The 20,452-nt window shown below is 46.8% G+C and overlaps 2 protein-coding genes across 2 annotated transcripts; both read right to left on the bottom strand.

Moving 5' to 3' along the window:
- Positions 1-596: 596 nt before the first annotated feature.
- On the bottom strand, positions 597-13,326 carry LOC129866930 (mucin-5AC-like). The gene is made up of 2 exons (XM_055939970.1): positions 3,533-13,326; positions 597-2,026 (listed from the first exon to the last, which is right to left on the bottom strand). Exons 1-2 carry the CDS (start codon positions 13,197-13,199, stop codon positions 1,317-1,319), a joined length of 10,377 nt encoding a protein of 3,458 aa, XP_055795945.1. The 5' UTR covers positions 13,200-13,326; the 3' UTR covers positions 597-1,316.
- LOC129867702 (zinc finger CCCH domain-containing protein 13-like) lies at positions 13,296-13,931 on the bottom strand (the record flags this gene model as incomplete). The annotated part of the gene is made up of 1 exon (XM_055941255.1): positions 13,296-13,931. A coding segment is annotated over exon 1 (636 nt), but the record flags the coding sequence as incomplete, so codon positions are not given.
- Between the last annotated feature and the right edge of the window lie 6,521 nt (positions 13,932-20,452).

The following is a 20,452-nucleotide window of genomic DNA, read 5'->3' as shown; positions in this document are numbered from 1 at the left end:
TTTTGATTCAATTTATTATAAAGTGTTGCCTTCTGATTTAATAATATGGTAATTTAGCAGATGCTCTCTTGCTCTCTTTCACTTGAGTTACCTGTGTTAGTTTTTTCTTCTCTTCCAACTCTCTCTCTCTGTATCATCTCTCCTTCCTATAGCCTTTCTACGGCCTTCTGGCAGTGATCAATCAAATGGTTCTTCTCTCACATGTTGATGTAAGTGTGAGATGCGCTAATCACGATGAGTTTGGGAGAAATGATCTCTACATGCTGTTTGTCATCACTCTAGTGGAAAGTTGCTCTGATCTGAATTGAATGTTGTTTTTAACTTTATTTTCTCCACAACTCTACTTCTGTACAGGTTCTTACTGGAGTTCAACTTTTGTGGGTTGTGGCGCTCGTATTACGTTGTAGACGGTAAATGATGCTCTTAAAACTTTACGTGACAAAGGCCATTGCAAAGAGGACATTTGGATACATACCTGTGGAGGGAGAGTCTTTACGTGCTAGCTGAGAGGTTTGCATAGAGAGTCTACAAGTTATATATGTATAGTCAACACCATGGCGAGACTGAACACATCAACAAAGGAATTAAGTTCTGTTTTATTGACCTCGTTTCATTTTTCCCGTAAAAAATACTGAGAATAAAAAAACATTACAACAATCAATCGTCAGTCAATCATTCCAGTACAATTTAAGAGATTTTGTCCATCTCTTCATTACCCTCCTCAAAGAGTATTTCTCTTTCTCGTCACAGGAGAAAGACTTCTATGAAACCGTTTTCCAACAATTCTTTCACACTGTAACCTTACATAGATAATAAGAAGACATCTTATAAATTACTTCAGGAACTCTGAACATCTTTTCCACAGTTTGAGTGTTCCATTTGAAACCATAAACCATGGTGTTTCGTTTCAGACCACTAAGTGGCAGTATTTTACCAACAGAGCAGGCTTTTCCGAGGCCCACTAATACTAATCAAGAAATTAAGAAGATTTAGGTGTTGTTGACCTGCCTGAATCAGAGATTTAATATTTGAAAGAGTAAATAAAATGATGGAATATATTAAAATTGCTTGTTAAACAAAAGGCATTATAAACCCCCAAAATATGAAACAGCAGTACAATCTGAATGTTTCCATTTGTGTATCAAACAGTGCTCCTCCCTAAAAAAAACGTATTTTTAACATTGAGCATTTTATCTGCTTTTTCCTGCTTTTGTCATGGACCCATTGAAAAATCTCGGAGGCCTCATAGGGGTCCCCGGCCCCCCTATTTGAGAATTGCAACAACTGAGAACTCCAACCGAGGAGCCAGCCGTAGATCACTTTGCATAGCCCCTTGGCCTGATCATCATTCTGACAGTCTTGAAAGATTGTCTGTCATTAGTCGGGTAGTACTCTGTGGATATGTTATGCCACGTCCCCCAGTAGATCCCGTTCCGCACCCCTTTGTATTTTCCCACATAATATCTCCCGTTGAGGTTGGAAGCCATGCAGGCGTCAAACCACCAACCTGAGCTGTAGTAAGCCCCACAGTTCCCTGAAGGGTAGCGGTCATAGTCCCTGTCAGGAGTCGTAAAGAACCGGTTGTTGTGGTCGTAACTCTTGCTAAATTGAAGTGCATCTCCTGCAGTGCCCGAGTACCCACCCACAGACAGGCGGTAGCGTAGCCGCTCGCCAGCCACACGGAAGAGCCTGTACTCTGCGTACTCCATCATGCCGTTAAAGTCCTCCAGCTCCACCCTAAGGACCATCACCCTGTTTCGGGTCAGCAGGTGGATGTGGTCGTTGCCCAGCCAGAACTCCCCAACCATCAGGTCACCGAAGCCCGTCCGGTATTCAGCCCAGGTCCGGTTGAAGTCCACACTGCCATCCTGACGGAGCTGAATGACGGTCCACCCTCCGCCATGAGACTCCATGTCACAGAACACTGCAATGGTTCCGTTCTTAGGGTCAGGGGTCACTTGGTAGACTCTGCTCTTCCTCTCCCCCCTGGCCATGTGGTCAGAGCAGTCTCTGGGTGCCATGGTAACTGTTGAGTGGAAGGATAGTGGAATGAGAAAATTAGATTGGAGTAGTCTGTAATCCTTGTTGAAGAAAAGGTGCCTTGCAGCATAACACAAATATACATGTTCTTACTGTAGGCCTACAGAAACTAAACTGGTTAAATTAAGGTTATTTTATTTTTTGCAAACAAAATACAATATTTCACACATTTGATACTATACACACAAGATTAGAATATAATTGTATCATGCTGAAATAGCTAGGATTTATCGGTTACCATAAATTTGAAGTCTTTTTATGTTAAAGAAAATGTCCCTGAAACAGATTTCAGTTAAATGTCAATTAGAGTGAAGTCGGTAAGACATTTAGGTGCTTGGCTTAAAGTGGCCTTGTACATTAATAATAGCTAGCAATAGCTTTGTGTGACACTTCATTTGTTATTTGATATATGTGCCACTCATCAATAACAATGTGTGTTTAAGCTGACTATGACCTAAAAGCATGCTCTGCACAGTTGCACCTTGATCGCTATTTAAGCCACACACACTCACAGACATGCACATGCTCACATATATAAATTCTTAATTTAACAGAGAATAACCACAAACCACACAACATCTGTTACAAAGATGATGATCTCAAACCTCCACCACATTATAATAGGCTCATTAAACATCACCTTAGGTCGCTTGGACTTCAGAGTTACAATCCTCATAATTTATAATGGAGATGATATCACACTGATATAAAGTTGATTGAACAATATAAAAATAAAATCCAGAACAACATTGTTCCACTCACAACAATATATTTTCCAGTCACAATTTCCACTGTTATCTGCCATAACCTAGGCTACACTGTTTCAATAGAAGTTTATAATTTATCTTAACCAATGGGGAAAGGAATAGGGTTTTTGTACTTATGTGGGATCTTAATTTGATCAATCTGTTGCAGGATGTCTTTTCTGAAATATGTATTTGAGGTTCAAAAAGGCTTCTTTTTGTAATTTGTCATTTCCACTTAGACGTGTCATACTTGATTTTCCATTATGAAAAATGTATTAACCCCTAAAAAAATGCCCATTAATTATAATCCACATAATAATACAAATTTCCTGTTGCTGCAGGATTATTTTCCTGCTGTAGCAAACTGGCTCAAATGAAGATCCTACATATGTGTAGGCTGTAGTCAGAATTTGTAGTGCCGTATTTGTATAGCCCGATTCTACACTGCTCAAAAAAATTTTTTTTTGTTGAGCAGTGTATTAAGTTTACCAAAAAAATGGCATCTTAATAACTTAATAACAGTGAATAGCCTTTCTGGATCTTGCTTTGAAAAATTCAACACATTTGGTAGCTATCTACTATAGGCTACCTGGTACCAAATAATACATAACACGGCTTGATTCAGTGAACCCGTAAGAAAGCTCAAACTAAACTTTATGTCATTATCAATTACAATGTAATTATCATAATTCCATTTAAATAGCAGACAATAGCATGTAAAGTAAAATATAATTGATTTATCTTACCTCCTGGTGAAATCTGTGCAGGGCTTTGAGGCTGGTTCTCCGTCCTGTTAGTCTTGCTGCCTACCTGGTCCTTCTCTGTGAGCAGGTTTAGCCCAGGACGGACCTTTGGATGCCCTCCTCGAGAGACCTTTGGCCCTCCGCTTGCATCCTTTGTGTCATTCAGACTAGCAGATACCTGGCTGGTCTTCACACGCAGTTCTCTCACACTGGGGGTGGAAGACTCCGGTATGGGGCTGGGGGTAGGGGAGTCGGGGCTGGGGGTTGTAGGGCTATGGATAGAGTTGGCCAATGGAATGGGACTAGTAGTGGTAGTTTTGGGGCTAGGCCTTGTGCTAAATTGTTGCATTGAGCTGGTCTTTTTTAGACTGGCGATAGTAGTGGTCATTGTGACAGGGCTAGTGGATATTTTCCAGCTAGTGCTAGAGATTATTTTTGAGCTAGAGCTGAGGGTAGTTTGTTGGTTAGGTCTTGTAGTTCTTGAGCCAGGGCTTGTGGCCGTTTGTGGGCTGGGGTCAGTCATAGTCCTTTGGCTATTGGATGTCTTGGGGCTAGGTGTGGAGAAAGTGGTCCTTGGACCTTGGGTGGTGGTTTTGGGCCAAGGCTTTGGAGCAGGTCTGGGCTTCAGCACAGGCTTTGGTCTTGGTCCAGGTTTAGGTGTTCGGTCTGGAATAGGTCTTGGGTCTGGTTTGGGCTTTGTGCCAGGTTTAGGCTTACGATCAGGTTTAGGCTTTAGGCCAGGTCTGGTAGTTGTTGTGCTGGGTTCTAGCTTTTGGGCAGACTTTGTCTCAGGACTGATGCTGATACTGGTGGTCCTTGAACTGGAACTTATGGAGGTTGTGGTTGCTGGAGTTGGACTGATTGTTTTGCTGCTTGAGCTGGAAGAGTTGGTCCAAATTCTTGAACTGGTGATCTTTGAGCTAGTGTTAGTGGTGGTTGTGGGTTCTGGAGTTGGGCTACCGCTGGTGCTGGTCCCGATGCTGAGCCTGAAGGTTCTGTAGTTCATCCTGGATCCTGGACTAGTGACCTTTGGGTTAGGATTAGTGGTGATTCTGGTTGCTGAAAATGAGCTCAGTGTTGTATTGCTTTGGCTTGAGCTGGAAGGGCCATTCCGGATGCTTGGACTGGTGGTCGTTGGGCCAGGGCTACTGGTGGTGCTGTTTAGACTAGTACTGGTCCTGGTGTCACGTAGAGTGGGGCTGGTAATGCTGATCTCCGGGCTGAAGCTGGTAGTCCTGAAGCTTGAACTGGTAGTATTGGAGCTTGGGCTATGGATAGTGGTAAGAGATGGGTCAGGCCTGGGAGTGATTTTGGGGCTGGAAGAACTAGTATGATTGGGTGGTCTGGGCTTTAGGACAGACTTTGGTTTTGGTCTTGGTTTGGGTCTTAGGCCTGGAATAGACCTTGGGACTGGTTTGGGATTTGGTTCAGTTTCAGGCCTTAGGTCATCTTTAGGCTTTAGGCTGGGTCTGGACTGTAGGCCTGGTCTGGGCTGTGGCCCAGATTCTGGCTTTGTGCTAAGTCTGGGGATCCACTTGGACCTGGTGATCGTTGGGCTGGGTCTAGGATTTTGGTCAGACTTTGTCGCATGGCCGGAGCTGGCGCTGATGCTCAGCGAGCTGAGTCTAGTAAAGCTGGTTGATGGGCTGGGGTTAGTGGCGGAGGAGCTGGCCTTGATAATTGGATTGGTGGTGGTTGTAGTTGCTGGAGTGGGACTACTGCTGGTTCTGGCCCCAGGGCTAAGGCTAGTGCTGGTGGTTGAAGTTGAGCCGGGTTTGAGTGTGGTCTTTGGTCCTGAACTGGAGAAGCTAGTCAGGCTGGGTGGTCTGGGCTTTAAGACTGGTTTAAGCTTTGATCCAGGTTTATGCTTTGAACTTGGAATAAGCCTCCGGCCTGGTTTGTGCTTTTGGTCTGGTTTGGGTTTTAGGCCAGGTTTGGGCTTAATGCTAAATCTGGGGGTTGTTGAGCTGGGTTCAGGATGTTGGGCAGACTTTGACTCAGGACTGATGCTGGTACTGGTGGTCCTTGAGCTGAGGCTAGTGAAGCTGGTGCTTGAGCTGGGGATAGTGGTGGTTTTGGTTGCTGGAGTTGGGCTTAGTGTGATGCTTCTTGAGCTGGAAGAGCCTGTCCGGATGCTTGAACTGGTGATCTTTGGGCTAGAGCTAGTGGTGGTTGTGGTTGCTGGAGAGTGACTTGATGCGGTTCTGCTGAGACTGCCTGAACTGGGGGTTGTAAAGCTAATCCCAAGGCTGGAGCTGGTAGTCCTGGAGTTTGGACTTGTGGTCTTTGGGCTGAGGCTAGTGGGGATGTCTGGAGTTGAGCCAGGTCTGGGAGTGGTCTTTGAGATGGAGCTTGGGGAGCTGGTTAGATTGGGTGGTCTGGGCTTTACGTCAGGTGTGAGCTTTGGTCCAGGTTTGGGTATGGGTCCTGGAATAGGCCTTAAGCCTGGTTTAGGCTGTAAGCCAGGTCTGGGAATCAACCAGAGCCTAGTTATGGAGCTTGGATGGGTGGTCCTTGAGCTAGGTCTAGCAGTGGTTGTAGTTCCTGGAGTGGGGCTACCACTACTGCTACTGCTGATGCTGACCCCAGGGCTGGAACTAGTGGTATTGTAGCTTGGGTTAGTAATCTTTGTGGTAGTGCCTGGAGAGGAGCCTGGTGTGGTGCTACTTTGGCTGGTACTTGTCCGCGTGGTCTGCCAACTGTGGCTTGTGATCCCAGGGCTGAGGTTAGTGGTCAGAGTTATGTTACTGGTCTTAGGGTTGAGGATGGTTGGGCTGGGTGGTCTGGGCTTTAGGATGGGCTTTGATTGTGGTCCAGGTTTAGGCCTTAGGCCTGGAATAGGCTTTGCGCCTGGTTTGTTCTTTAGACCAGGTTTAGACTTCAGGCCAGGTTTGGGCTGTAGGTTAAGTCGAGACTGTAGGCCAGGTGTGGGCTTGATCCTAAGTCTTGCAGTTGTTGTGTTTGTTTCAGGGTTTTGGACAGACATTGTCTCAGGGCTGGAGCTGGTACTGGTGGTCCTTGAGCTGAGGCTAGTGAAGCTGTTCCTTGGGCTGTGGCTAGTGGTGGTTGTTGCTTCTTGAGTTGAACTTGAGCTGGAAGAGCTGGTCGGGATGCTTGAACTGGAAGTCTTTGGGATAGTGATGGTTACTGGAGAGTATCCCGGTGTGGTGCTGCTTTTGCTGGTACTTTTCTTAGTGGTCTGTTGACTGGGTCTTGTAAAGCTGATCTCAGGGCTAAAGCTTGTGGTGGTGGTTGAAGTTGAGACAGTTCTTGGATAGGTATTTGGGTTAGAGCTAGATGAGCTGGTTGGTTTGAGTGGTCTGGGCTTCAAGACAGGCTTTGGTTTTGGTCCAGGTTTGGGTCTAGGGCCTGGAATGGGTTTTGCACCTGCTTTCGGCTTTAGGCCAGGTCTGGGCTTTATCCTAGGTCTGATAGTCATTGTGATGTGTTCAAGGTTTTGGGCAGATGTAATCTCAGGGCTGGAGCTGGTACTGGTGGTCCTTGAGCTAAGGCTAGTGAAGCTGGTCCCTGAGCTGCGGCTAGTGGTAATTGTAGTTGCTGGAGTTGAACTTGATGGCGTGGGCTTTAAGACAGGCTTTGATTTCAGTCCAGGTTTTTGTCTGTGGCCTGGAATAGGCTTTGCACCTGGTTTTAGCTTTAAACTGGGTGTGGGGGTCCACAAGGACCCAATTCTGGCACTTGAACTGGTGGTCCTTGGGCTAGATCTAGCAGTGGTTGAATTTCTTAGAGTTGGGCCACTGCTACTGCTGGCCCTAGGGCTGGAACTAGTCGTCCTATGGGTTGGGCCGGTAATCGTTGTGCTAGGCTTGGTGGTGGTGGCTGAAGAGTGTCCCAGTGTGGTGCTACTTTGGCTGGGTTTTGCACCTGGTTTTGGCTTTAGGCCAGGTCTGGGCTTAATCCTAGGTCTGGTAGTCATTGTGCTGGGTTCAGGGTTTTGGGCAGATGTCGTCTCAGGTCTGGAGCTGGTACTGGTGGTCCTTGAGCTGAGGCTAGTGAAGCTGGTCCTTGAGCTGATCCCTGGGCTGGAATTGGTAGTAAAGGAGCCTGGACTGGTGATATTTGGGCTGAGGTTTGTGCTGGTGTCTAGAGTTGAGCCAGTTATGGAAGTTGTCTCTGGGATGGCTAGGGAAGAGCTAGTTGAGCTTGATGGTGTGGGCTTTAGGACAGGCTTTGATTTTGGTCCAGGTTTGGGTCTGGGGCCTGGAATAGGCCTTGCACCTGATTTTGCCTTTAGACTGGGTCTGGGGGTCCACCGGAACCCAATTCTGGAGCTTGGACTGGTGGTCTTTGTGCTAGGTCTAGTGGTGGTTGTAGTTCCTGTAGTTGAGCTACTGCTAATGCTGTCCCCAGGGCTGGAACTAGCAGTCTTGTAGCTTGTGATAGTAATCTTTGAGCTTGGACTATTGGTGCTGGCTGAAGAGTATCCAGGTGTGGTGTTGCTTCGGCTGGTACCTTTCTTAGTTGTCTGTAGATTGGGTCTTGTAAAGCTGATCCCAGGGCTATGCCAAGTAGTGGTTGTTGAAGTTGAGCCAGTTCTGTGATAGGTCTTTGGGCTAGAGCTGGAGGAGCTTGTTGGGCTGAGTGGTCTGGGCTTTAGGACAGGCTTTGATTTTGGTACAGGTTTTGGTATGGGGCCTGGAATGGGTTTTGTGCCTGGTTTGGGCTTTTGGCCAGGTTTGGGGTGTAGGCCAGGTCTGGGCTTAATCCTAGGTGTGGTAGTCATTGTGTTGGGTTCAGGGTTTTGGGCAGATGTCGTCTCAGGGCTGGTACTGGTGGTCCTTGAGCTGAGGCTAGTGAATCTGGTCCTTGGGCTGCGGCTAGGGGTCGTTGTAGTTGCTGGAGTTGAACTTGAGCTGGAAGAGCTGGTTGGGACGCTTGAACTGGAAGTCTTCGGCCTAGGGCTAGTAGTGGTTACTGGAGAGTGTCCCGGCGTGGTGTTGCTTTTGCTGGTGCTTTTCTTAGTGGTCTGTAGACTGGGTGTTGTACAGCTGATCCCAGGGCTAAGGCTAGTGGTGGTGGTTGAAGTTGAGCCAGTTTTTGGATAGGTCATTGGGATTGAGCTTGATGAGCTGGTTGGGCTGGGTGGTCTGGGCGTTAGGACAGCCTTTGGTGTTGGTCCAGGTTTGGGTCTGGGGCCTGGAATGTGTTTTGCTCCTGTTTTGGGCTTTATGCCAGGTCTGGGCTTAATCCTAGGTTTAGTAGTCATTGTGCTGGGTTCAGGGTTTTGGGCAGATGTCATCTTGGAGCTGGTACCGGTGGTTCTTGAGCTGAGGATAGGGAAGCTGGTTCCTGGGCTGCGACTAGTAGTGGTTGTAATTGCTGGAGTTGAACTTGAGCTGGCAGAGCTGGTTGGGATGCTTGAACTGGAAGTCTTTGGGCTAGTGGTGGTTGCTGGAGAGTGTCTTGTCGTTGTGCTGTTAAGACTGCCTAGGCTGGGGCTTGTATTATTAATCCCTGGGATGGAGCTGGTAGTGCAGGAGCCTGGAGTGGTGGTACTTGGGCTGAGGCTTGTGCTGTTGTCTGGAGTTGAACCAGGTATGGGAGTGATCTCTGGGTCAGAGCTGGAAGAGACAGTTTTCCTTGATGGTGTGGGATTTTGGACAGGCTTTGGTTTTGGGCTAGGTTTTGTTCTGGGGCCTGGAATAGGCTTTGCACCTGGTTTTGGCTTTAGGCCAGGTCTATGGGTCCACAAGGACCCAATTTTTGTGCTTGGACTGGTGGTCCTTGGGCTAGATCTCGCGGTGGATGAAGTTCCTGGAGTTGGGCTACTGGTACTGCTGACCCCATGGCCGGAACTAGTTGTCTTGAAGCTTGGGCTGGTAATCCTTGAGCTAGGACTAGTGGTGGTGGCTGAAGAGTGTCCCAGTGTGGTGCTGCTTTGGTTGGTACTTGACTTCGTGATCTGTAGACTGGGTTTTGTAAAGCTGATTCCAGGGCTAAGGCTAGTGGTGTTGGTTGAAGTTGAGCCAGTTCTGGAAGTGGTCTTAGGGTTGAAGCTGGAGGAGCTGGTTGGGCTGGGTGGTCTGGGCTTTTGGACAGGCTTTGGTTTTAGTCCAGGTTTGAGTCTGGGGCCTGGAATGGGTTTTGTAACTGGTTTGGGTTTTGTGCCTGGTTTGGGCTTCATGCCAGGTCTGGGCTTAATCCTAGGTCTGGTAGTCATTGTGCTCGGTTCAGGTTTTTGAGCAGATGTCGTCTCAGGGTTGGTACTGGTACTGGAGGTCCTTGAGCTGAGGCTAGTGAAGCTGGTTCCTGGGCTGCGGCTAGTGGTGGTTGTTATTGCAGTAGTTGAACTTGAGCTGGACGAGCTAGTTGGGATGCTTGAACTGGAAATATTTGGGCGAAAGCTAGTGGTGGTTGCAGGAGAGTGCCTTGCCATTGTACTTCTAAGACTGCCTAGACTGGGGCTTGTATTACTAATCCTTGGGCTGGAGCTGGTAGTAAAGGATCCTGGTCTGGTGGTATTTGGGCTGAGGCTTGTGCTGTTGTCTGGAGTTGAGCCAGGTCTGGGAGTGATCTCTGGGACAGAGCTGGAAAAGCCAGTTGGGCTTGATGTTGTGGGCTTTAGGACAGGCTTTGGTTTGGGTCCAGGTTTTGTTCTGGGGCCTGGAATAGGCTTTGCACCTGGTTTTGGATTTAGGCCAGGTCTATGGGTCCACAATAACCCAATTCTGGAACTTAGACTGGTGGTCCTAGGGCTAGATCTAGCAGGGGTTGAAGTTCCTGGAGTTGGGCTACTGGTACTGCTGGCCCCAGGGCTGGAACTAGTTGTCCTGTAGCTTGGGCTGGTAATCTTTGAGCTCGGACTAGTTGTGGTGGCTGAAGAGTGTCCCAGTGTGGTGCTGCTTTGGTTGATACTTGTCTTAGTGGTCTGTAGACTGGGTCTTGTAAAGCTGATTCCAGGGCTAAGGCTAGTGGTGGTGGTTGAAGTTGAGCCAGTTCTGGAAGTGGTCTTAGGGTTGAAGCTGGAGGAGCTGGTTGGGCTGGGTGGTCTGGGCTTTAGGACATGCTTTGGTTTTTGTCCAGGTTTGTGTCTCTGGCCTGGAATGGGTTTTGTGCCTGGTTTAGGCTTTAGTCTGGGCTGTAGGCCTGGTCTGGGCTTAATCCAAGGTTTGGTAGTCACTGTGTTGGGTTCAGGGTTTTGGGCAGATGTTGTCTCGTAGCTGGGACTGGCACTGGTGGTCATTGGGCTGCGGCTTGTGGTGGTTGTAGTTGCTGGAGTTGAATTTGAGCTGGAAGAGCTGGTCGGGATGCTTGAACTGGAAGTCTTTGGACTAAGCCTTGTGGTGGATACTGAAGAGTGTCCCGGTGTGGTGCTGCTTTTGCTGGTACTTGTCTTAGTGGTCTGTAGACTGGGTATTGTACAGCTGATCCCAGGGCTAAGGCTAGTGGTGGTGGTTGAAGTTGAGCCAGTTCTTGGATAGGTCTTTGGGCTAGAGCTTGATGAGCTGGGTCGTCTGGGTTTTAGGACAGACTTTGGTGTTGGTCCAGGTTTGGGTCTGGTGCCTGGAATGGGTTTTGCTCCTGGGTTGGGCTTTAGGCCAGGTCTGGGCTTAATCCTAGGTCTGGTAGTCATTGTGCTGTGTTCAAGGTTTTGGGCAGATGTCATCTTAGGGCTGGAGCTGGTACTGGTGGTCCTTGAGATGAGGCTAGTGAAGCTGGTTCCTGGGCTGCTGCTAGTGATGGTTGTAATTGCTGGAGTTGAACTTGAGCTGGAAGAGCTAGTCTGGATGCATGAACTAGAAGTCGTTGGGCTAGTGGTTGCTGGAGAGTGTTTTGGCATTGTGCTGTTAAGACTCCCTAGACTATGGCGTGTATTACTAATCCTTTGGCTGGAGCTGGTAATATAGGATCCTGGACTGGTGATATTTGGGCTGAGGCTTGTGCCGTTGTCTGGAGTTGAGCCAGGTCTGGGAGTGATCTCTGGGACAGAGCTGGATGGTATGGGCTTTGGTTTTGGTCCAGGTTTGGTTCTGGGGCCTGGAATAGGCTTTGCACCTGGTTTTGGCTTTAGACCGGGTCTGGGGGTCGACAAGGACCCAATTCTGGCACTTGGACTGGTGGCCCTAGGGCTAGATTGAGCAGTGGTTGAAGTTCCTGGAGTTGGGCTATCGCTACTGCTTGCCCCAGGCCTGGAACTAGTCATCTTGAAGCTTGGGCTGGTAATCCTTGAGCTAGGACTAGTGGTGGTGGCTGAAGAGTGTCCCAGTGTGGTGCTGCTTTGGTTGGTACTTGTCTTAGTGGTCTGTAGACTGGGTCTCGTAAAGCTGATTCCAGGGCTAAGGCTAGTGGTGGTGATTGAAGTTGAGCCAGTTCTGGAAGCAGTCTTATGATTGAAGCTAGAGGAGCTGGTTGGGCTGGGTCGCCTGGGCTTTAGGACATGCTTTGGTTTTGGTCCAGGTTTAGGTCTTAGGCCTGAGAATGGCTTTTCGCCTGGTTTAGGTTTTCGTACATCTTTAGGCTTTATGCTGTGACTGGGCTTTAGGCCTGGTCTGGGCTGTGGCCCAGATTTTGGCTTTGTGCTAGGCCTTGGGTTCCACCATGACCTGGTAATTGTTGGGCTGGGTCCTGGGTTTTTGTCAGTCATTGTCCGTGCAGTGCTGGAGCTGGTGGTGGTGGTCCGTGAGCTGAGGCTGGAGGAGCTAGTCAGGATGGGTGGTATGGGCTTAAGGCCAGGTCTGATGGCCTGGATAGTTTGTTTGGGCTTGTGCTTCTGGGAAGGTCTGTTTCTTGGGCTAATAATCCTTTTTGATGAGCTGATGGTTGTTTGGTTTGAGCTTGTTTTGATACTTGGGATGGTTCTGTCAGTCCTGTAGCTGGTGCCTGAACTTGGGGTTGTGATGGGGTCAGACCTGGTGGCTCCTTGGCGAGGTAAAGAGGAGATGGTCCTTTGACTTGAGCTTGTGTTAAGAATTGATTTCCTTGTGCTGGAGATGGAAGAAAATCTTGGGCTAGAGGTTGAGCTGGAGGAAAGACTTGGAATATATCCACCGGCAGCGTCTGATCTAGATCCTGGGCTGGGATTGGTGGCAGGGCCTGAGATGGAGGTGGATGTTTGGTCTGGTCCTGAAGAGTGAGGTGTGGGGATTGAGCCCTGTGTCAACGCAGTGCTTGGGCTAGTTGAGGCTATGTCCTGATTATCACTTGACCCATCTGTCGTCACCACTATGCTGTGTCTCTGCACTTTTTGGACTCTTTTTTCTACCTCTTTCTCTACCTTCTTTACTGTCTCCTCTCTCTGATTCTCTTTCTTTTCTACTGTCTGTCTGTGGCTCGGGGTCTGTATCTCTCTCTCTTTCTTCTTCTGCCATTCTTTCTCTCCCTGGGTCTTCTTCCCTTGCCAAGGATGTTGGCTCTGCCTCTCCTTCTCTTTCTTTTTTTCACTATCTTTCTCTATCTTCCCCTCCCTTTCCCTCTCTATCTCCACCTGATGTTGTCCCTTCTCCTCGATCTGTTCCCTATTTCCCCACCCTCTCTCTTCTTTCTCTCTACTCTCACGCTCCAGATCCTTCTCCCTTACCTTATCCCCCTGACTCTCCTCGGTTTCCACCTTCATTTCCCATAACCTCTCTCTTTCATTTTCACTCCCCCTGTTTTTCTCTATCTCTCCCCCTCTCCCCCTTTCCCCTTCTAAAATGTTATCCTTCTCCATCTCTGTCTCCCTTCCCTCCTCTTCCTCTCTCTTGGTCTCATTCTCTATTTTTTTCTCCCTCTCTATCCCCCATTCCCTGTTTCCCCCTCTTTCTCTCTCCTTTTCCCTCACCCACTCTGTCTCCCACTCTTTCTCCCGTTCTCTCTTTCTTATCTCAACAATATTGCTCTCAATCTCCCTGGCCCTCTCCTCCACTCCCTCTCTCTCTTCCACAATTGTTCTCTCCCTGCCTCTTGCCCCCTCTCCCTCCTTGTCCATCTCCATCTTCCTTTCTCTGCCTCCCTGTCTCTCTGTCTTCTTCTCCCACTCCTTCTTCCCCTCTTTCTCCTTCTCCCTCTCTCCCAATCTCACCTTCTCCTTCTCTTCTTTCTCCCTCTCTCTGTCCCCCAGCCTCTCTCTCTCCCGCTCCATCTGGCTTATCCTGCACTCCATGCAGGCTCTCTTCAGCTGCTCCACGGTCTCCTTTAGCCTCTGTACCTCCTTCACAGTCCTCTCCAATTCCCTGAGCTGCCGGGGCAGCATGACGTCCAGCGGTGGCAAGGTCACTCGGTAGGGGCATGCGTCCTCGTCCATCCCCTCTCCCCCACACTTCCCTGCAGGCTTTATAGTTACCAAGCAGCTCACAGATTCTGTACCCCAATTAAAGTCTCCCTTGCTGAGGTTTGCATAGTTCCCAGGGGGCGTGGAGAAGGCCAGCAGGGTCCCGCACACGCAGAGCACAGCTAACCTCATCGCTATCCTGAGCTATAAGAATTCTGAGAGAAGAGAGGGCGAGAGAGGGTGCATGAGGATGCCAAAGACCCACCTCGGTGTGTGGGAAGCTGTGACAGAGAGTGGGAGGGAGAAAAGAAGGGGAAGAAAGAGGAGGGGGCTGAGGGACTTCTTGAAAGTGGTGTTTGCTTGTGTGAGAAGGATTTAGAGGAGAGAGAGAGAAAAGGAATGGGAGTGAGGGATTAAAAATTGGGCGTCCACTTCAAGGGGGTATCCATGTCTGTGAGTGAGACAGGAAAGGATGAGATGAAGAAAGAGGGAGTGAGAGAGGTAAAGAAAGAGAGGGGAGGAAAGAGAGAGAAAGAGATAATTGGGGGATTATAGCAGTCTTTGGCCACTTCAGCATGTCACCAAAAGAGTTAACAGGTACAGAGCTAAATCGGTCATAAAAGGCACAAGGCACGTGAAGCTTTAAAAACGAAAGGCATTTATACAGCATATTGTAATCCTATTATTATTTTCCACATTGTCTTTAACCAAATCAAAACATCTAATGAGGACCATTTGCAACGCATTCTTATTCCATGCTGTAATGATAAGCACACATTGTTTTCTCTTCTTGTATATCACTGCAGTGAATATGCATGTGTGTGACGGTTGCTTTGGCATCCATTTCCCCATGCGTCCTGTTAATAGGGCCGACCCGCATGCGAATGACAGATGAGACAGGTCCAAATATGCATTTGAAGCACAAAGTCGTCGGGCCCTGGGCTGTGGCTTTATGTTTGTTGCATTACTGTTCAGACATATCTGATATCTCTCTGTCTCTGAGCCTCAGTTCTCTGGCTTGAGTGGAATAACAGGCAAGAATTTATCATCACATATTTATCCAAGGGGGTTTGTGGTTGCTAAATACAGTGTATGGGTAATGAATTGTCTTAGTTATAGATAAGGATTATGGGCCAATTGTATGCATTCTATTCATGGAAAGAGCAAAGTTTTACGCCTTTGGAATGTGCCACTGGTATAAATCCACAGTGCCTACGTAGTCGAAGAATGAAGTTGCCCCCGATACACATGACTAGGCACCCACCCCAATGGCTCAGGTTAGGATTTGGGTGAGTGAATTTTTAAAATCCTAGATATGTGCCTAAGGGCAACTTTTACCCAGAACGATGGCACTACACTGCACAGCCAATTTCCTTCATATTTATTTTAGACCCAGGCCATTAACACCCTCTGCTGTGTCCTTAGCCATGTTTGGTCGGGAGGGGGGTTTTCATCCTCAGGGTGCCCTCTTTCTGAACGCAGTGTTTTGAATTCCCACAGTAACCTGTCTTGGCCTACTCTCTGTCCTGGGTTGTGTAAGCACTAAGCAGCACTATAGTTTTTCCTTAAACCGGCAAAAATAAGCATCTTACTATCAGTGAGGCTTTGCTACCTAGACTGGACTACTAGATCAGGCCTCCTGGCAGGCCTCACCGTCACCATCCACTCTAGGCAGAGAAGTGACTGTCGTTGGGCCTGTATGTTTGTCTGTGTGTGACTGCCCTATTCCTAACTGAGCTGGATTCACATATCTGTCTGCGATGCCATGCCACTTCCCTGTAATGCCATAATTCCTGGTAGGCCACTCCAACTCTGGAGCGAGATGTGGCAGTTGTGTTGGCTCTATGCTTAAGTTTTCTTCGCAGACCAACCAGAGTCTCATCTGTCTGCGACGCCATTCTAGTCCCCTGTAATGCAGCACTTGGCATGTGGATCTGATAGCGTAAACACAGTAATGTAATGCAATATTAGGCATGACAAGTCACCTGTCATTACCATGAAGTAATGTTTAGTCTAGAAACTGTAGTTGAGACTGGTCAGCTGGTCAGCTGTGTTCTGGCTAGATAGAACAAGGACAGGAGCTTTTTTGTATTTGTATTTATTAGGATCCCCATCAGCAGTTACTCTTCCTGGAGTCCGAGCAGGATACATTTTTGTTTTAATCCTACATCATAAACAAAACAACACATCATACAAGACATTACATCATTACTATATCCTCACACATCTACAACATACATTTTACAATACTACAATACAACAGTATTAAAGTATTACAGTGTGTATGTGTGTGTTTGTGTGTGTCTCTTCACAGTCCACTTTGTGCCGTGAAGTGTTGTTTTATCTGTCAACTAATTTACTACACACACACACACACACACTTACACACTTGAACACTAATTAGTTCACATCTTCTCCAGCCTCAGTCAACCCTCTGTACATACTGGAACTGATAACATCTTGTTCCTCCTTGTAAACGTTCTCCACTTATTCATTGGTCAGTTGCCTGATTTTTTTTAAATGAGAAAGCGAGGACTTAGAGTCCCACACATCTGGGCTGGATTTCCTACACAGTGTCAAACACAGATAACGTCAGGTCATTTTTGTTTCTGTTTCAAGAGCCTGTACCTCATTAAGACATTGTTTGACAATTCTCTCTAAGATTCCCTGAGTTGATACAGGGTCTGGAAAACATGCTTTAAAGGGGGAGTGGGTTGTTTGGTTCTAACACCTCTCACCCAGGGGAGTCTGACTCTCAACCATCCACACAATCGTTATAAAAAACCTTTCTATTTTTCCCCTGAAGGAGAAGTTGTGGTGTACTGGAAAACAGTTTGTTTGTACCTTTTTTTTTGCCAGCAAATTTACAACAGGACATTCTAGTTTTATAATCCTCAAATTGTGTCCTGAGGGACCACTATATTGTATAACTTGTTTAACTGTGAATTTCTCCATTTAGTTTCACAGTGCACTAATGGAGGAGGAGTGGAAACCAGCAGTAAACAAGATAATTGAGATGTGTCAATTCATTTGACCCTTATCGTGCTTCGCAATAGTGTGAAATCTTCCTCTCCTTATATTCATATCTATCTTCATCTGCATAGATGTGAAAGAGCAGGACATGTGAAAGCAAAATTCTGGTTTATATGTCTTCCATATGTTTTTAGATAAGAGGAGAGGACAGGGAGAGGAGGACACTTCAGACAATTGACTCCAGACATGTACAAATTACCTCGACTAACCTGTACCCCGCACATTGACTCAGTACCGGTACCCCCTGCATATAGCCTCGTTATTGTTATTTTATTGTGTTACTTTTATTACATTTTTTACTTTAGTTTATTTAGTAAATCTTTTCTTAACTCTATTTCTCGAACTGCATTGTTGGTTAAGGGCTTGTAAGTAAGCATTTCACGGTAAGGTGTGACATGTGACAAATAAAAATTGATTTGATTTGACATGTTTGTGGATAGAGAGTGTGTGTGAGGGTCGAAGGGGAGTTACTTACTCTTTCCAGTGAGTCATCACCATCTCCATGGTAACCCACTCATTCAGTGTCAGTTCTCTGTCCAATATACACTCAAGAACAATTTAGGGCCAGAGAAATAAACACACTCTGTTAGAATAATCCACTGTCAGGATTTAACTGAATGCTGTGTTTATTCTATACTCTCCGTTGTCTCTGATGGATTTTAACCCCTACTTGAATGTTGCATTAAAAGGATAGAGTGGTATTAAAAAATGGATCCCTTCGCCGAGGGTGCACTTGAACAGAATTATTTAGATGAGGGATAGTTTGCATATTTTCACTGTGTTTATTTCTGATTTATGTTTGCATGCAGAGAAACTTCCCTTTTTCAGATAACCAGTGCATTACTGGAAACATGTTTGAATGCTGTTTACAGCACTTTGTTTATTCGGTAACTGAGACACAAGCTAGGTAATATAAATAATCAATAAATGTGAAAGAACACAGCTGAAGTTGAGCGTAAACAGGCCTATTACTATTATCAAGGTTGGATTGTGTAATCTGAGTCATGTTTTGAAATGACATCACTCGCTTCATGTATTTGGGTTTTAACTAGATCTGTGAAAACAGCAGAGAGGTTTAAAGTGCACGTGATGTCTATCTCTCCATCTCTCAATTTTCCCTCTCACTATATTTTTCCATTTCCCTCTCTTCTCTCTTCCTCCCTCTAATACCTCCCTTCCTTCCTTCCTCCCTCCTTTCATACAAGTACTTGGGAGTATGGCTAGACGGTACACTGTCCTTCTCTCAGCACATATCAAAGCTGCAGGCTAAGGTTAAATCTAGACTTGGTTTCCTCCATTGTAATCGCTCCTCTTTCACCCCAGCTGCCAAACTAACCCTGATTCAGATGACCATCCTACCCATGCTAGATTACGGAGACGTAATTTATAGATCAGCAGGTAAGGGTGCTCTCGAGAGGCTAGATGTTCTTTACCATTCGGCCATCAGATTATCCACCAATGCTCCTTATAGGACACATCACTACACTCTATACTCCTTTGTAAACTGGTCATCTCTGTATACCTGTCGCAAGACCCACTGGTTGATGCTTATTTATAAAACCCTCTTTTACCTCACTGCCCCCTATCTGAGATACCTACTGCAGCCCTCATCCTCCACATACAACACCCGTTCTGCCAGTCACATTCTGTTAAAGGTCCCCAAAGCACATTACACCCCTGGGTCGCCCATCTTTTCATTTCGCTGCAGCTAGCGACTGGAACGAGCTGCAAAAAACACTCAAGCTGGACAGTTTTATCTCCATCTCTTCATTCAAAGACTCAATCATGGACACTCTTACTGACAGTTGTGGCTGCTTCGCGTGATGTATTGTTGTCTCTACCTTCTTGCCTTTGTGCTGTTGTCTGTGCCCAATAATGTTTGTACCATGTTGTGCTGCTGCCATGTTGTTGCTACCATGCTGTGTTGTCATGTGTTGCTGCAATACTACGTTGTTGTCTTAGGCCTCTCTTTATGTAGTGTTGTGGTGTCTTTTGTCGTGATGTGTGTTTCGTCCTATATTTTTAAACCCAGCCCCCGTCCCTGCAGGCCTTTTGCCTTTTGGTAGGCCGTCATTGTAAATAAGAATTTGTTCTTAACTGACTTGCCTAGTTAAATAAATAATCTCTCTCTCCCTCCCTCATACTCTGGTCCGCACAGAACTAACCACTAACTACTGGGCCCAGACGTCAGTTCAAAGTCTAGTTTTAATTTACATTTGCTTGAGTTGTCAACTAACGTGAATTCAGTGTGAAAACAACTAAATAATGTCACCATGTCATTGGATGTAGGTTAAAAGTTGGGTTAAAAAAATATATATATATTACATTGATAACTTTTTTCAAATACAATCAGTTTCCACGTTGATTCAACGTCATCACATAGATTTTTTTTGCTTAAAATAACAGTTTTTGCCCAGTGGGTAGTCCCTACTCCTGCACTTGTGAAGTTCAGAGAAGATTGGGTAGGTAATAAGAGTCCTCTCCCCCTCTCTCCCCCCTTCTCTCTCTCAACAGCAAGACATGGATGCCATTGTTAAGTGAGTCGTTCCTCTGCTGCCACCGTGTGGTATATTTTAATATTGCAGCATAGCCGTGATTGTGTATTTTTTTAACCTTTATTTTTAAGAAAAAATTCTTATTTTACAATGATGGCTTACCCCGGTCAAACCCTCTCCTAACCCTGACAATGCTGGGCCAATTGTGCCCCGCCCTATTGGACTCCCGATGACGGACGGTTGTGAGACAGACCTCCCGAGTGGCGCAGTGGTCAGTGCTAGAGGCATCACTACAGACACCCTGGTTCGAATCCAGGCTGTATCACAACTGACCGTGATTATGTAACAGTTTCACTTTACGTTGTCCCCTCGCCCCGACACGGGCGCCAACCAGGGACCTTCTGCACACATCGACAACAGTCAACCACGAAGCATCGTTACCCATCGCTCCACAAAAGCCGCGGCTCTTGCAGAGCAAGGGGCAACCCTACTTAATGTCTCAGAGCAAGTGACGTAACTGATTGAAATGCTACTAGCGCGCACCCGCTAACTAGCTAGCCATTTCACATCCGTTACACTCACCCCCCTTTCAACCTCCTCCTTTTCCGCAGCAACCAGTGATCCGGGTCAACAGCATCAATGTAAAAGTATAACTTTAAACCGTCCCCTCGCCCCGACACGGGCGCGAACCAGGTACCCTCTGCACACATCAACGACGGTCGCCCACGAAGCATCGTTACCCATCGCTCCACAAAGGCCACGGCTCTTGCAGAGCAAGGGGCAACCCTACTTAATGTCTCAGAGCAAGTGACGTAACTGATTGAAATGCTACTGGCGCGCACCCGCTAACTAGCTAGCCATTTCACATCCGTTACAATTAGGAGTCCCATAGAGTGGCGCACAATTGGCCCGGCGGCGTCTGGGTTTGGCTGGTGTAGGCCATCATTGTAAATAAGAATTTGTTCTTAACTGACTTGTCTAGCTAAATAAAAAAAATACAGCCTGGGATTGAACCAGGGTCTGTAGTGATGACTCTAGCACTGAGATAAATTGTCACTCAAAAGGTTGGTGTAGTGAGTACCCAAGCAAGGAAAAACAAATAGTCAAATGTGGATTAATAACTCTTTACAGGAAAGACATTCATATATTTAGAATATTCTCTATCGTCCAATCTCTTTCATTTAT

The sequence above is a fragment of the Salvelinus fontinalis genome, chromosome 12 (assembly GCF_029448725.1).
Source record: "Salvelinus fontinalis isolate EN_2023a chromosome 12, ASM2944872v1, whole genome shotgun sequence".
In the NCBI taxonomy this organism is placed as follows: Eukaryota; Metazoa; Chordata; class Actinopteri; order Salmoniformes; family Salmonidae; genus Salvelinus; species Salvelinus fontinalis.
Note: the sequence above shows the minus strand (reverse complement) of the source record. Positions and strands in the feature narration are given on the sequence as shown.

Excerpts from the sequence above, each read along its gene's own strand:
- LOC129866930 (XM_055939970.1), bottom strand. The coding sequence starts at position 13,199 with ATGGAGAAGGATAACATTTTAGAAGGGGAAAGGGGGAGAGGGGGAGAG. Across the intron at positions 2,027-3,532 it reads TGCACAGATTTCACCAGGAG|TTACCATGGCACCCAGAGAC; the intron begins GTAAGATAAATC and ends TCCACTCAACAG.